Source organism: Caloenas nicobarica, chromosome 10 (genome assembly GCF_036013445.1).
Source record: "Caloenas nicobarica isolate bCalNic1 chromosome 10, bCalNic1.hap1, whole genome shotgun sequence".
Lineage (NCBI taxonomy): Eukaryota > Metazoa > Chordata > Aves > Columbiformes > Columbidae > Caloenas > Caloenas nicobarica.
Genome location: NC_088254.1, coordinates 13,037,714 through 13,055,021, shown reverse-complemented (window position 1 = coordinate 13,055,021; position 17,308 = coordinate 13,037,714). Strand labels below are relative to the sequence as shown.

Below are 17,308 nucleotides of genomic sequence, written 5' to 3'. Positions count from 1 at the left end.
CGAACTACTGATTTCAGCCTAGGTCTGGCTAGCTCCAATGCAGAGCGAAACAGAACATCACCTTTTGGGGTTTCTCTTATCCTAGTCTTACAGTGTAGCCTCAGCAAGCCTGAGTATTCAGATCTCAAATTAAAAGCACAAAACTCTTATCAAACACTTGTATGGACTTGAAATCCTCTGATTCATCAAGCTGGACAATATAAGCTAAAAAGCAGAATAATCTGTGGGGACAAAAACTCCCTTTTTGCTCTAGCAGGGAAAACTAAATCTACTTGATAAAAAGATCAACTCAAGAAGAAAAAAATTTGAAACTATAAAAAGAGATCTGTTCCAAATCACTGGTCACTAACTGAAAGTATAACGAAGCAATACATGTAGTTCCAAAGGATGTACAATTTACTGTCTCGATCTTATCTCTTAATTTTTTTACTACACAGTGTTACAGGTATCTTCTACTTAAGAGGACTGAAGAAACTGGAGTTTTCTAGCTCTCCCACTAAAAGCTGACACAGAATTGCAGGTTACTCAAAGAACCTGTAACACATCTATCTTAAATATCACAAGCCTAAATAATGACTCAGAAATTAAATATATGATTTTTGAAATAAAGAATAAAGTAAAGGTTTTTTTGCAGGGCGGGGGGAATAACTAATTAAATGTTACTGGGAGATCAGAACACCACTTGCGCTTCACAATTGTTTTCTGTTTATTATAATTTCTTCCAGCATACTCACTTCCAGTAAAACTCACCAATACTGATTGGTATGTGGCACAAAGCCCTGGCTAAGCTGTACTGGACTTATACCTCAGGCTCCTCTCTGGCCTACTGGGGGAAAAGAGTCAAGAGAGACTATCATTCTAGAGAAACAAAAGACAACAGTAAGGAGGTGGTGGTCCTGGCAGCAGCGAAGCCAAGATACATAGGGGAAATATTTGCTTTAAGAGATGCGATTCTTCAAATTATACAGTGAGGGTGCAGTCAGAGACGTCAAGCTGAGCAAGTTACTTCTCTGCCCTCCTACCCGCTCTCCTGCCACATCCATCCACCTGCAGCTGTGCACAAGCCCTTTGGCAAGTTGACTGAGGCCCCTAAACCAGAATAATATTATTTCCAGGAAAAAAGACCAGGTAAGCTTTGATGTCAGAATGAACTGATTCAGATGCAAACTGGGCAGAAAGCTCTGGCACAGGAAAAGAACGCATGGCCACGATGGGTGGGAATAAGGGAAGCAGGACGTCCCCTTTGGTAGCAGTAAGATACTGGGTTAGCAAAACTGCTGAGCTAATCTAAGCACACTGTCAAAGTACATCAAAATAATCCCAAAGCATGCTTACTCTGTGCATCCAGGAAAAGACTACAGATATGTCACACAAAAAGGCATTCTTTTTCAGCACCTGTATCCTGACGCTCAGGAAGGAAAGGAAGCTAAGACAGTCCTTCTTTACTTCTCAGAGACCTGCCAATGAGGAAAGAACGTATTGCCCGAGGTCACAGTTTAGGTGAGCAGATACCCTGGGAATACCATCCATTCTCATCTGGCACTGAAGATGTTTTTTCCTAATTCATTGTATAATTAAAACCTAAGTAACTCCTAATACATTAATTACAGAAGATTTTTCTTGTCCTACATGCAAGATCTTTACATGTGTCAGAAAGACCCTGAAAAATCCAGTAATGACACCCGAGAGGATAGTAAAAAAGACTAACCTTATCTTAGCAGAGTTAATTTTTCTACATCGTCTCTGCAGAGAGAAAAGAGCTGCTCTGAATCCCCCTCAGTCTCCACTGAGCAAGCCCAGGGACTCACTGCCTAATTAGCTTTTCTGAAGAATCCTCCCCCTCTCTGCAAAGCATACCTGTATCCTGCAGACTGTCTATGTGCATGTGACCAGAAAACACTTTTCTACAACCCCAAAACAGGATTTTTCTGAAGGCAGAAAAGCTTCAGCCTTGTACATTTTCTATACCAGCAAGAAAGCACAGCCCAAAGTTTACTGTATCGTGTTGTTCGGCAAAGTACTATGATTGTACTAGTACTGAATATTTCTCTCATGGTCTACAAAACACCAAGCGCAACCAGACGGATGCGTTCAAACAATGATTCGTTTGTTAGCAGCCTCATCACTGCAGAACATTCACCTGTAACACTAGCTGGCAGCCCAAACCAGAACAAGGATGGTGTTTTCTGCCCTCTTTCCCTATATAAGCAACAGAAAAAGACCACATTGTTTCACTAATGCATTTGAAACAATTACAAAAATTTAACTGTGAAGAGTCCCCAAGTTCTACGTACAGAGGTAGGATTTATATGTAAAACTGCATACATACAAACAGGGTTTTTCCCACAGCTTAAAACTAAAAAAGGACTTTTCTGCATAAGATTTTTGTAAAAGAAACCAAGAATAAGACAGGCCAATTGCTTAAGCGGCAAAGGCACAAATCCTCATCAAGAGCATTTCTGAAGTTGGCACAAATTAAAAGGACAAAGGTTAGTTAAGGGGATATTTCTGTTTCTCAATGCCTCTGGCTGCAAAACCAGCTAAGGCCAGTTTAAAACGTTAATGTCCATCCCAGCCTCCACATCGTTCCTTAGTGCCCCTCGCACAGGCCCAGGTAAGTGCCCGCTGGGCCGCCCCACAGGCCAGTCCACAGCGTAGCCCCGTGTACATTTTCAGCAGCACAATTAAGGAGTCAATCAATTACAGCTTGTGAAACCAGGAGGAGCGAGCCTCTTCCAAGCAGTTGTGCACCCAGAGGCACGGCACCACCAGACGATGCTGAGTTCCCAGAAAGTTGTCTGGGATATTTGTCAGCTACAGTATCAGTGATTCATTACTCTTTCCCTGGTGCGAGATTACTACCACAAGCAGGAATTCTTTCAGGACCAATCACTCTCAGACTTTTTGGCCAGAAGATCATCCTCAGTCACATACTCTTCCAATGCCTTCAGCTGAAGTTTTATTACATTTGCTGTTTAAAAGAATTCTGCAAACTACAGTTTAGACAATACTGCAGCCAGGGAACACAGGAGAAACCGGTAAGACTTTGACATTTAAAACATCATTAACTGCACCTACTCTTGTAGATTAACTGATTTTTATAACTGAAAATTGATTAACAGTTCTCTAATTACACAAGTGGTATTTTTAGGCTCTAACCACGTGTCACTTACGCACGTACATAATTTAACCTATTCAGGTGACTGAAGTTATACCTGGCTTGCACGACCGCAGCAGCCACGGAGACAGGCTTTGAAAGGGAGCCGAGCTTTTTCACACCGGTTCTAGCCACAAACTACTACACCACAGTGAGCTTACTACACAAAGCCAATATATGGGCAATTTTAACTATGTTGTACATCGGCATGACCGTCTTTGAACCTGGCCACATGGCTGCTGTGCTGATCTCCCTCAGATACACTAGTAGAATGCAGCTCCACTCTCTCCTACTCCAAAGGACCAGGTTCAGCTTCTTGAGAAAGTTACACAGGAATAGGAATAGCACTAAAAAGCAATTAAGCAGCATGTTAAGAACATGGAGAAAAAAAATCTAGCAATGTTTTGTTATGCGAGACGAGTTACCAGCAGTGAATCATTTACCGACAGCAATAACTTGATGTGAGGGGTCACACGCATCTTGGTGCGGCTCGGTCCACAAAGACAGACTACAGCAAGGCACATCTGGTAAAAAAAAAAAGTTACTTACGTCTGGTAGCACATATTCAGAAAAGAAAGTCAAGAAAAACATCCTCTGTAAACAAGAATTTGGGTATAAAAGTATTCAAGCGTAGCTTCTACGTGCCTACAGTACAATTAGACAAAGGCTGCAATGCAATGTGGGTTAAACTGTGAAGAGGGTACAGAACCTGACCTGTGATGGCACAGCTCCGTCTGTGCCTGTGCACAAGGCTTGAGACTTAAAAACCACTCAGGTGAGTGGGTGATACACAGAGTAACTGAACATTAACATGATGGCACCTCAGAGCAAGCTCCCAAACCAGCTTCACAGTTCATGTCAAGTTTGGGGTGCCACAATCCCATTTTCCTAAGCCTCTGCACATGATCCCACCCTATCCCATACCGGCACCAGCATTTAGGCAGTCACATGGAGAGCCGATTCAGGCAAATGACCGACAAAAGAATTAATCCAAAAAAAAAAAAAAAAAAAAAAAAAAAAAGAGGTGATTAGATGTTTATTCAATTCAGATGCCCAAAACAGTGACTGAGCACAGAGAGAAACACAAAGGGACAGTGGTTGACAGCCAAGGTTTAAATGAGTTTAGACTGGACTACAACCGCACCTTCTAGAAGAGCTTTGGCAGATTTGGAAGCAGCTAGTAAAGATGCTATGGACTTGAACATCGATCCTGCCCCATATCTGAGATTATTGCCCTGCAACACACACATCCACACCTCAAGCATTCCAGGTCAGCCTTGGGAACTGTGTTGTCAATGAAGTGAGGAACAGTGGAAAGACCTGGACTTCTAAGTAATACTAGGTCTAAAAACGTCCCAAGTCTAGAAATTTTTATGCAATAAGTGCATGTGAAATACAGTATTCTTAGCAATCAGAAACTCATTTGCAGAAGGCATAAATGTAAATTTATTTATAAAATTTAAACTCAATACTTAAAAATCTTCTCAAATATGCATTTCACAAAAACTGATTATCAGTTTGCAGTATTAGGATTAGAAGGAGCAAAACTTTGCAGAGACAGCCCACCGCCAGCCAGGGCCATCTTCCAAAATTCCACCCAACATAAATCAGGCTACTACAAAGCAAAAACATAGGTTCTGTTGTCTCATAGCAAAGGTGACAGGAATCAAGTAGGTAAGATTAAGAAAATAAGTACCTCTTTGGGTACAGGTAAGTGGGAACAGTGCACGGAACAAAGGCTGGTATTCAATTGCAATAACCATTGTGTTAAGACTGACTGAGTTGTAACAGACACTTTCCCAGGCTTTGAAGATGACAGAGTCATATTACAGTGAAAGACTGAATACCTAGATTAAATTAATTTAAAGCTGTAACTGAGAAAGTATTCTCAAGCAGGGATGTGTTAGTGTAGGACACCAAGAAACTATACTGCAGTGATCACCCAAAAGGTTGTCAGGAAAAAATAAACAAACAACAACAACAACATCAGCAAACCAGAACATAATAGCCAATTTTAAGAACCTGCAGCTTCTGTTTTTAAAAATCTCATTTGATTAGTACACAATTAAAGACAGAATCCTTATAACACTGGCAGTCATCCACATCAGGCGTTGGGATCCACGACTAGGAAGCAAAAAGCCCAACCACGTTGCCACAGATCTTGCAATAGCTCCAAAGCTTTCCAGCTTGGAAAGAGGCCTCCCCAAACAGCTGCTGTTGCAGTTATCAGCAGTAAGCCTGGACACTGATAAGACCCACACGTGCATAATTTTCAGTTGCAGGCAAACTATATGCACACAGTTACCTACACTCTTTGAAACTGTGTATTAGCCAACTGCGTGTTCTTTGCAAAACACATGATGTGCATTAAACAAAACATGAAACAGCTTGAATTAGAATGAGTTTGTAAGAGTCTTTAGGAAAACAATTACATTGCTCTTAGTAACATAAGTATTAAATAATCCAGAACTTTAATACAACTTTAGGATTTTTTTTTGGAAGAACCACAGAAATTCCCAGATTTAAGGTTTAATCCAAGCCTACCACCTGTTACATCTGCATTACGCTTTACTTAAGGGAAAAAAAAAAGTGCCCAACTTTTTAACCAAGTTCAACCTGCTCTAACGTGCTGTCATTTTGTTACTATACTTTATTCAAACTCTCCTTGGCAATCAACCCCTACATTTAACTTACATCCTCATACCATATGTTGTCAAACTATTTTCCACTGTTAAATATCCAAGTCCTTTCCTAAGGCAGCTTTGCAGAACCATCAGCACCACAATCAACACCACAGTTATTTTTCTGCCTGTATTTCCATACAAACTTTTTGCTTGATTCTTGGGAAGGAAAAAAAAAGTTACAGTAAAGGATAGCAATGTTATTTATCCCAGTTTCTCTCTTGTGTTTAGTGGGTTTTTAGTTTTGTCCCTATTATTATTATTATTATTACTTCATTATCCCACCAGAATTTCACTGGCCTTTTCTTCTTGGAAAGAACAGAGAGGTAAGAAATTTCCTCTGCTCACCTAACAGCTATTAGACAACGTGCGTTGTTCCTTCTTCCATGCAAAACTTACCGCGGCTGGGGAGGAAAACAAACTCAAGCTGTACCATGGTTCCAGCAAACCTGGTAGTTAAAGAAAGCGGCTCACGCCCCTGCTTTGAAGCAGCTCGCATCCGCTTTAAATGCTAAAGCAAAATATAGGTGTAAAGAGGGCTGAAAAAAACCTCACTGCTCCTCAGAAAAATACCATTCTCTCCATCAGTGGGATGGCTGCACTGGAGACCAGTCTCCAAAATACTGCTGCTTGGGTCCGCGGTCCCCTCCGGTTGGAGGCAATGGTTCGGTGTCAGGCCACGCTCGTTTAACGAGCGGCTCTACCCAAAGCCGCAGGAGCGCTGATGCCCAGCTAATCCCGGCTGAGCCAGGCCAGGAAGCCAAGCTCGCCAATACAAAGGTTTGGGGGTTTACTTTTTCTGTTCTTTTGTCAGATTAGCTTTCTATCACTTGAAATACAAAAACATCTAAAATTCAAGCAAAAGAAAAGCTAAGCTTAAAGTAACAAAAAAAAAAAAAAAGAAACCACAGATTAGGTAGATCGCTTTCAGTACAGGTTGTACCACAATATATTAACATGACACCGTTACCTGTACATTTTCATTATGTGAGCAAAAAAAGATGGGATTAAATCAAATAAAGGACAATAACAAGATTGCAGAGAATACAGTAGAGGAGAAAGAAGGTTTCAGGCCAGGGAACGTGAAGAAAGCATGTAGCAAACTTTGTACAAGTTTTACCATAGGTCAAGTCAGTTCACTGACTATTTTTTGTAGAAATAATGAAGCATATAGACTTCTGTCAGAGACCACCACTACTTGTCAGTATCAGAGGTAAGAAGCGATATTATCTTTAATAATCACACAAGTACTTTATCCAAATACACACAGAGTGCAATTATTGAGTAATTTATCTGCTGAAAAGCCAGCTGCCAGAATTCCAACCAGTGAAGCTAGAATGCACCAAGACAGAATCATTCACTATAGAAATGAGAAACACAACTGCAAAGACAAAACTTCAGTTCTGGAAAACATACACATTGATTTTACTGTTAGTTTGCCTTTAAAAAAGTGGGACAAAAAACCAGAACTAATATTACTTGTTTCAGCAAGTTAACATGGCACAGAAATACTGAAGCCAAAGTAGACACAGTTAAAGGAAATGAGGGATTCCAAAAGAAATAAATATCTCGTTAAAAAAAAAAAATACAAAGATACATTTTTCAGGTTAAGTATGTTGGCATGAGAAGTATCATCTCATTGTCTTGATTTTCAAAGCACAAGCCACAATTTCAAAATCCAACCCCAAGTCTTTAAAGCCTGGAACTTCAAATTTGGGCTTGTTTCAAACAATATGCTGACAGTATCAGAAGTTTAGTATAAGTGTCACTGCTAGTATAACTACGTATTAAACTCCTAATTAGGCTAATCTGCGTCTTTCTGGAAAAGAAAATAAAACTTGCTGTGCAAGAGCCTGTCAAGCACAGAAATAGTAGACTATAAAAGCATCTCCCTCCCTTCACACACACTTTTGAGTTCTCTTAGAGATTTATGTACAACATGACTGGTGTAAAATCAACAAACCAACATGGCTAAACCCTATTGTGTCAGCGTCAGTTACTTAAGTTCAAAACAATAGTGATTTGTTTAGAAAATAGTCACCTGTCATGACCGTCCACAAGGAGTGAACAGTTACTAGAAATGCGCCTCATGAAAGGACATGAAAGAGAAGCAGGAAGAGTTTGAGTGTCAGTGCAAAGTTTCCAGGAAAGGGAAGCATAGCAAGTGGTAAAGATAACTATGAGAAAAAGAGAGGAGTTGGACCTGCAGTCTATCACCAGCAAAGCAGAGAAAGCAGGGCTGGTGTGATAAGAGGAAAAGGTAAGGCAGACAGACTAGAGTTTCAAAGAGCCTCAAGGGACAAGGAAAGAAGTGAAAGTTTAAAACACAACAGAGTGCCTCTCTCCAAGATAATCCAGGTGGGGAGGTAGAAGATCTGATAGAGATCTTTGAATATAAGTGAGATAACTGTTAAATGTAAGGTGATGTTTCAAGGCGCCTTTGTATGACAAGTGAAACTTACCCTTCCACTCCTGAGCTCAAGCAAGAAAAAAAAAAAAAAAAAAAAATCAAAGTAAAACATCAGGAAACTAAGGTACAAACAGTCCCAAACTAGCCTAAACAGTTCCACATGCACAAAGGTTTTTTTTCCCCCCCGACTCTAAATAGCAAAGTCAAGAATGGCCTCACACCAGAAGGTATGAAGGATGATCTAGCAGACACTTATCTCACCCACACAGACACATTAGAAAAAAGAAGACTGAACTCCCAGAATTGCCACACTGAACAACTCACTCTTTAGAATAGTTTCTGATTTAATGTTGGACACTGTCCAGCAACTCTTCAAAATTGCTAAGTAGTCATGGAGCAGCAGGGAAAATTTTAGCAAAGTGAACTTGCATAAAGTGTCCTCTATTCAACTCAGGCAAAACACCTGTTCAACAATGGTTTCAAAATATAAACACATGGTAAGTATAAAACATTGCAAACACGTCACATTGCGAGAAAAACTGCTGAGCCACAATCAGTTAATAAATCTATAATGCTTAAAACCAATCTGTGCATTTCTAGGCTATGTCAACACCAGAACTGAACTAAAAACACCCCACAAAACTAAAAAAAGAAAACCAACCACCAACACAACACTTCCGTTGAGAGAAGCAAGTACCACACAAGTGGGAGATGCCAAGCACTCTTACGAGTCAGAAGGGAAGGCTGCACTTTCAGCTTCTTCCTAGAAGAGTGCTGGATTTGCAGATTCTAGAAGAAGACAGCCCACATTTCCACGCAGTTCACAGATACAGTCAAAAATGGAATATTCATGGGTATGAATACCTGTGGTTTTGAACAATATACTGTGAAATAAAACACCTTTATTTAAAATGAAATAGAGCACCTGACTAGATATTCAAGCAGAACTGTTTGGGCTGTAGAAATCCACAGATGTACACTCCACACCTAGATTTTCAAAATTATTTGAAAGCACTTGATGTCACGGCTCCTCATTCTAAATTCTGTAAACATCAGGAATTATCTTATAGGGATAAAGAACCGATTACCAGACAGGAGAAGGAGCTAGAATTAAAACTGTGTTTTCTTTGTAGAAGCTCATTCACCTCTTTGTAAGGGTTTATGTGCTCCCTTGTAGAGGACGACGTGTGTAAAAACGAAATTAGCAGAACAATTAGAAGGGAAGAACAGCTGCATCACAGAGAACTGCACAGTCCGCCGCATGCACTCGGGATGTAGACAAAACCACACAGGACTACGGCCGCGCTCAGAGCGCACCGAAGGAAGCTCACGCTTCCCCGCGCCGGAGCGGCTGCCCGGAGCGCGGCTCCAGGGCTGCGAAGGGCGGCGGCCGCCCCTCGGCGGGGCCGGGGCAGCAGGGCGGCGGTGGCCGCGCCGCGGGCACCCCGCGAGGAGGCTCCAGAAACGCGGGCAGCGGCGGGAGCCTGGCCCCGGCGGCTCGGCTGAGCGCCTGCCGGCGGCTCCGGCGGCTCCGGCTGGGCCGCGGGCGCTGAGGGGGCGGCGGGGCCGGGGCAGCGCGCGCGGGCGGCCCGAGGCGCCCCAGCCCGCGCCTCCCCTTCCGGCCCGAGGTGACAGCCCGGCGGGTCCCTCCTCCCGCCGCCGGCGGGCCCCGGACGGGGCGGGCAGGGCATCAACCGCCGCGGCGGGCGGCGAGCCCGGGCACGAGGGGCCGCGGCGGGTCAGGGCGGCCGCGGCAGGTGGGACCCCGAGCGGGCGGCTGGGACGGGTCCGATCCGGCGGCCGGCAACCCCACCCCGTCCCCGCTTCCCGCGCCCCGCCGGGACGAGCCCAGCGCCGCCGCCGCCCTCACCATTCTCCTCAGGGCCGGGCTGGGTCTCGGCGCCGACTCTGGCTCTCCTCGCGCCGGGCAGCTCCTGCTCGTGGTTCGGCGTCGGCGGTGGCGGGGCCTGTCTCCATCTATCGGGGCTGAGCTCGGCAGCAGCGGAGGGCTGGGTGGGGAGAAGCCGGGCGAGGACAACGCTCCGGGGGCGAAGGGAAGAGCGGGGCGAGGAGAACGGCGCTGGCTCGACTCCGCACCGGGACCCAGCGCTGGCAGCGGCCTCAGCCCGGCGGCTCTTTCTCATAATTGTGCGACTCCGCCGGCGGAAAGCTGCGGCGCTGCCGCGTCAGCGCGCACCGCCCCCGGGAGGAGGGGGCCGCCGGGGCGGCGCTGCCCGCCCGCCGCGCCACCGCGTGTCGCGCCGCTGCCGCCGCCGCGGGGCGGGGACGGGACGGCCGGGGAGGGGACGGGGGGCTCGGCGTCTCCACACGAGACGGGCAGAGCGGGAACCCCGGAGAGCGCCCCGAGGTATCCTGGAAAGTGTGAACGGCTGCCAGGCGGCTGTGTCCCCCGTGTGCTGTTGGTGAGGCAAAGACCGAGGAGACGTTAAAAACGGAGGTTCCCGGGGCGGGAAGCGGTGTTCCCCCAAGCGCTGGCTGTAAAAGCATCATCCGCAACGGGCTTCACAGCGCGCCGGGGCTGCGGGGAGGGCGGAGGCCGCCGCAGAGCCTGGGTCTCCGCTCCAGTCAACTCGTCACCTCAAACCGGATCGCCCGTGTACCGCGCACTGGTGAAGCACAGGTAGCTGTATAACCCAGTGCTACAGCTTGTTTAAACTGCATTACAGGGAACAGCATCTGTTTGAGCTCCTCTTGCTAGTCAGGCTTGAGCATGGAAGTGCCATTAGCACCGCGTCAAGCGCATTTTGTAAGTCGGTCTGAGGAAAATGGGAGGAAAGTTCACTTTGGAGGGGAAAAGGAGGATGCATTTCTTCCACTTCAATCAGCCCCGGGCCTTGTTTAGATTAGGAACTGCCCTGGGGAGCAACCTGGACTCCTTTTGTCAGCAAAACTTGAGAATCAGTATCACTAACAAAAAGACTTGTACAATAATTCCCACTACACATTTCAGTATTTATCTTTCGCAGCAAACAGTATGCTAGAATAAACTGCATTTTTAAGGGAAGAAAAAGTGATTAATCAAGCTTGCATCAAACTATTGGTGTTCCCTAAATATGAAAAATGAAGATTTCCTAGAAAAATGTATGTCTAATATTACTGTTATGCCAGTAATTTTTATTTAAGACAGAAGGAGTTATACCTCAGTATTTCCTTTGCAATGAAAACATGGTTCAAAAGTGAGTTAAATCTGGCTTTTGAGTAAATCTGGTCCTGGTATTTCTAACATACCACAGCTATACAAGAGCACTAATTTTGTATTAATCAGAACGTTCAAATACATTTAAACCTTTGGTTTTCATTGCCAGGCCTTATCATTTGCCTGCACTGATGTGAAATTATGTCGAACCAGGTATCATCCGTCTACCCTTGCTGGAATCCACAGTGTGTCGGGCTAAAGCGAGTGTGTGCGCACACCTGAACCGTCGGTTTGTGCATCACAGGTGAGGCAGCTCTGCACACACGGCTGGGAACGGGTGAGCCTCAGTGTGACACAAACTGTCTGTGAAGAGTCTGAGGCTCCATACGCTACCCATTTACTGGACTCGCTCCAGGGATTAGGAAGTCATGATAAAAAAATCAAACCAAGCATTAAAAAAAAAAAAAAAAAGGCAGAATGGGCAGCTGCAAGTTTAAACTGAACTGTTGGTCACAAGAAACAAAACGTCCTCACATGAACAACCATTCCGCAGCGCAAGCCCAGTAGTAAATTCTGGTAGCAGAACGCATTTGCTGCAAACAATAGGTGCAAATTTGGGAAGAGTCCCGCAGCTGCGGGCATTCAGCTCCAAGTGAGGGTGTCGCTGTGGGGCATTCCTCAGTTGCAAAGGAGCTCCTAATGCTGCTTCTTTTAGTTAACTTCAGAAGAACTTGAGCTATCTCACATAGGTATGAAAAGTAGGCTCCTAACACTCTAATTTCCATAGAATAGGGAAATTAGGCGTTTCCAGGAAAAACTTAAAATTCCTGAGTACAAATGCTCACAACTAATAGGCTAAATTCCCCCTCTTACTGCAGGAGAAATGCCAGCCCTGCTGATCCACAACTGCTCGTTCCCACCCAGATTGCCTTGTGCCAGTGCTAGTTCTTGGCATATGGAACAGGAACAGACGGAGCAGTGAAAGCCCAGTAAGATTTTTCTGGACATGGTTCAAAAGCTTTCCAAAGGAAAGCAGAGAAATGGGGGATTTCTGAATTTCTGACAAACTACCACAATTCCTGCTTCATCCCTTCCTTTAATTAATTAAACCTCTTCACATCCCACATGAAATTATTGAGCAAGTTCTATGATTAGGTCCTTTATCTCACAGCAATATTTATATTGATGAGATAAAGGCAGCTATACTGACTTGATCCTCATGGTTATCGTGTTGGCCTCTTAAGTTTAATATCTCTAAATCCAAGAGCTCGAAGGAGCAAAGGAATTAGGAAAAAGTAGATGGAGGCCAGCCTGGGCATGAGACTTCTCTGGGACAAGCTATTGTTTTAAGACAACATGCTTGAGGTGGGGAATTTTCCATGCCTTTTTCCCCTGTTAATCCTGAAAAACTGTAAAGAGATTGTCATCAAATTATTTGAGAATTAAACTGTTTCTGATAACCTTAGATGGAGAGACAGCACATTGTTTCACTGGAACAGCTTGTGAAGAAAAGGGAAAATGAGTCATTAACATCCTCTGCCTCACTGTCTGGGGGAGCCTCAGCCTTCAGGGTGTTGTGAAGCGGGGCAGGACATAGCACCACAGTGAAATACATCCTGTGACCTGGGACTGATGGCACATGGCACAAGGAAATCACCCTATATCCTTTTATTACATTGGTCAGCCATACAGAACATGACGTGATTTGAGCCTAAGCTATTATAGCAGCTTTAGACATCCAAAGAGTGAATTCTTGTAGATTCAGATGCGAAATCTTGTTTTCATCACTGTACCTCAGCCTTAGAGGGCCAAGCAGTAGGATAAATATTTGCTACTTGTCACCCTAAGGGTAACCTTCCAACCACACCAATAGTCAACTCAAAATTCCTCTGGTATCTTCTTCCAAATCAACAACTGCCAGCTGTGAATTAGATGGAAATAATGAAGCATTATTTTATACCTTATTGCATTTAAGGACCTTTAACCTGAAGCAAGCTTCTGTTATCTAAAATGGAATATAACTGGTTTAAACAAAACTCTTTTTGCTATGTGGTTCCTGTATCTCATTTTTATATCTCAAAGCAAACAACCAGTCTGTCACCAGCACTTTATGCTGAGTAATTATTTGTTATGTAATCATTACCAGAACTAGTAAAAACTGTGATGTCAGCCTTAGTAGGTTTTATATCGCATTAAACCAGCTGTAACTTGATCTCACTGCAGTAAGTGCTAATGCATTACAAGAAACCTCTCTAAGAAAGCCTTTATCTCAATATTGCGATATCCAGTAGCCAGGATGAGGCCATTTGATTGCTCGCTCGCCTTTGTGTAGATGAAATACATGCACAGAAAGAAAAAATTAAAATACATTTTGTTTCTCAATTAATTTCTACCATTAAATAAAAGTCATCTAGTTTTGACTTTTTTTTATTTGACTCCATAAAAAGTTTTACTAGGTATACCCTCTGTTATTCTGCAGCTGCTCTTTTAAGGTTGTTCAAAATATGTGCTGGAGTTGTTATAGTTAAATGCAAACGCCAACCGATAAGGAGATCTAGTTAATATCCTACTCAAGGTCAAACAGATTCTGTGTAGAAACCATTTTTGCCCCATACTAAAGTCACCTTTGGCAGAAAAGAGGTATTATTGATTCGCTTTTCTTATTCTTCTAACAAGGGCGAATTCCCCACCCCCACCCCCTTCTCTTTTTCCCCACAGGTTTGTCCATTTCTGATTTATCCAGGCAAATCAGCTCTTTAGCTGAAGTGGCAACTCACCAGTTTACATTCTGACTGTTACTCCTGAACACTGAAGATAACTTATTTTTTCAACATGAAAGTTCAAAATTTGTGAAGTAAGGCAAAAAGTATAGAATGACACAAGTTAATGGGATCTTTAAGTCCCCTCCAGTATCTGCAAAGGGTTTTTCTAGTGCTGGAATTGCTGAGTTTTTGTGAAAATATTTTGCCCCAAACCTCTTGAATAATACACCAAACAACAGTACAGACACACAACTGTTCAGCAATTCAAAAGGTTCTATTTCAAGATGGGACGAAGTAGAAACAGCTCATTGCTGCTAGGCACAATGCTTGGGAAATACAACCAAAAGGGAGGTTTGTTTCCATGGAAAGCAGGGAAAATAAAACTCCAATGTTCAACCTCACAATTTTTAACCTGTTCAGAAATGTTGGTTACTTTGTTTGTATATGGTACAGTCCAGAGTTGAGCATCTCCTTCTGAAGAGCTCCAAATGGTTTAGTAATCTTTTTGCACTATATCGAGGTTCTTCAAAAACAGAGTAGTGTCTGAGCAATGTGTTAGTGTTAACGGCTGAGAAGATGGGTTCTCTCAAAGGAAACAAGTACCTTAGCTGTACATTCAAGAAACAGGTCATGAAATCTAGGGTATATTCAAGATGTATCTGGAGGAAAATAATATACAGAAAGTTAATTTTGCATATTTAGTAGTCATAAAATGAATTATGCCTGGTAGCTGATTAGACTCCAATCTCACAAGCAATATATGTATTAAAGTAACAGAACTGCTCATGTATTAAAATTGGCAAAATAGCATTGACATCTTACTGAAGGCAGCAGTTCTAAGAAGGGAGCAGGGAAGCAGCACACCTTCAGAGATACAGAGCTGACTGGGATCACCCGAAGGCCGCCGGTGCAGTTCAGCTCCCCTCTAACCAGAACACCCATCACAACAGCATTTAGGTGTTAACTTAGGGCTGGAGCATTCTACAGTCAGCCATTGACTTTGCAATGCAGATGCAGAGAGCGCTATGTGAGGCTTTCTAGTTTTCCCCAGACTGGTAAATGACCACCAGCACTTTAAAGGCTGGTAGCCTGGGCTTTCTGATGCTGCTGCAAACTGCCTGATGACCCAAAGCGCCGAGCTCAGAGTGCAAAACTCATCACTCGTGTTCAGCTTTGCAGTGAGGCTTCTCACATCCAAATTGGGCAAATGTTTTCCAGTTTTTAAATCTGCATTAAAGATATTCCATATTAACAGGAAGGGATATTCAGGTTAATGAACTAATTCAGTTGAGCGCATGCAGTAGTTCTGAACGCATGATTTATCCTTCAACATGCTCTGTAAGTGCACAAAAAAAGATACGTTACCCAACCCATCATCTAAAGTAAAATGTAAGCATATCCTGTATTTGGGAATATGATACCTTGCTTACTGCTCAGAAGACTGTGTTTCAGAGCTTAACTAACACAGGCTGAAGTCTTGCACAAAACTGCCAAGGGTGTGCCTCCACATCTCTATTTACATGTGCAAAAACAGCAGCTGCCCGGAACAGTATGGGGACATTTACACCATAATGGTGACCCTTTGCAAGATTTTATCCACTCCTGCCTTTGAAAAAAAAAAAATAACTAAAGCAGCTTTATGTCAGCTTTCTTCCGTACGAACTTTCTCCTCCCATTAACTTCTACAGGATTTTTAAAGCTTCCCTGTGAAAATTCTTCCTTTTGCACTCTTTGGGCTCACAGATTCTTGGTTTGAGTTTTACCTTGTTAGCAGCTGAGCTGGTACATGGTGGCCTTTGCCTAGAGATGCTCCGTGTGCAAGCAGCAGAGGTGCAGCAGCTCCTTCCACGACTGCGCTGCCCAAACCAGCGGTGGAAAGCGGCAGCAGCCCAAGAGCTGCTTGCGTGGTGCTGGGCAGCAGCAGCAGCAGCAGGCGATGGCGTGGATTGCTGGTCTGAACAAAACTGCCTTGCAAGAACAGAGCAGCAGGTCAAACCACCTGCTTCCTGAATTTTAGAAATCTGAGGCAAGTTAACAAGTATCTTTATAGAACTCTGTTTCTTATTTTTTTTTTTTTTAAGTCCAGGGATAGGTATCTCATAATCAAAAGGTAAAATTTTAGGTGAGCCTATACAGGACTGGTCTTAGTTGTCCAACTTTGAATTCTTATTTGACAGTGACCCTGACAAAAGTGTCACTTAGTCCTGCAGGGGCTTGCTGTTTCTTACAGAAAACAGTACCAATGGGCATACATTTGCTCTTTTTTTCCACTGTTACTATAATGTACATTTACTTTTAAAGTTTAGTTTTGAAATCAGCTACCAGAGAAATACCTACCAGATAAATACCTGTTCGCTGATTTTCTGCAGTTAGTTGTTGTAAATCCATGGGGATGGATCTATCTCCCAGCATAGCCTCCATTACCTTTTGAAAGAAACACTCATTAAAAGGACCCCACTTTTCTTGTAGCTTTGATAGGGACACATCACAACAAAGCTCAAAATTACAGTAACCAAGTTATCATTGAACTTTTAAATGCACCTATACCTGTTGTACTTCCTTGTGTTCCCAAGTTGATACGCTCTAGTAGCCTTTCTACAAAACACAGGCAGAGCCAGCACAAGAGCATTCAGCCTCTGATAAAACTGTAAAAAAATGTCCTTTTTTTTTTTTCCCCCCCAAATCTAAGCCAGGCTGTTGCACCAACATTAATGCAACCCCAGAAAGTCAGTGGTACTGTAAAACAGATAGATAAGAATGTGGAGAAAATAAGCTATTGTTTCAAATTGCTGTTACTGGTGGATTGAGCTGGTGGGTATGGGTGCTGCACTTGTTTTAAGAGAGTCCGAAAGATCAAACCTCCCCATAAATGCTGGTCTCCGTACTGGAACAGAGGCACATATTATTGTCCAAGACAAAGTAATGTGCAAAGACATTACAAAACACGCTGGTATTGCCCCAAATAGAAAAGAGGAGGAAAGGAGAAAGTATGTGCACAAGCAAGGAGAGGGAACAGAAAACCAGACAGCAGAATACCTGTGAGCACACTGCTGTGAGACAGCTGAAAGGGAGCTCTTTGATCTAAACACTTTCTTGGTTAAAAGGTCTTTGAGCTGCAAGCAAAAAACCTATTCTCAGCTA

At 43.4% G+C, this 17,308-nt stretch overlaps 1 protein-coding gene across 1 annotated transcript in view; it reads right to left on the bottom strand.

The window, feature by feature from the left end:
* TRPM7 (transient receptor potential cation channel subfamily M member 7) overlaps nt 1-10,192 on the bottom strand; it is a 55,604-nt gene extending 45,412 nt beyond the window's left edge. Inside the window, exon 1 of the mRNA XM_065641347.1 lies at nt 10,119-10,192. Within this exon, the coding sequence (XP_065497419.1) occupies nt 10,119-10,121 (3 nt within the window). The 5' untranslated portion in view covers nt 10,122-10,192. The remainder of the gene's footprint in view (nt 1-10,118) is intronic.
* Nucleotides 10,193-17,308: the final 7,116 nt, after the last annotated feature.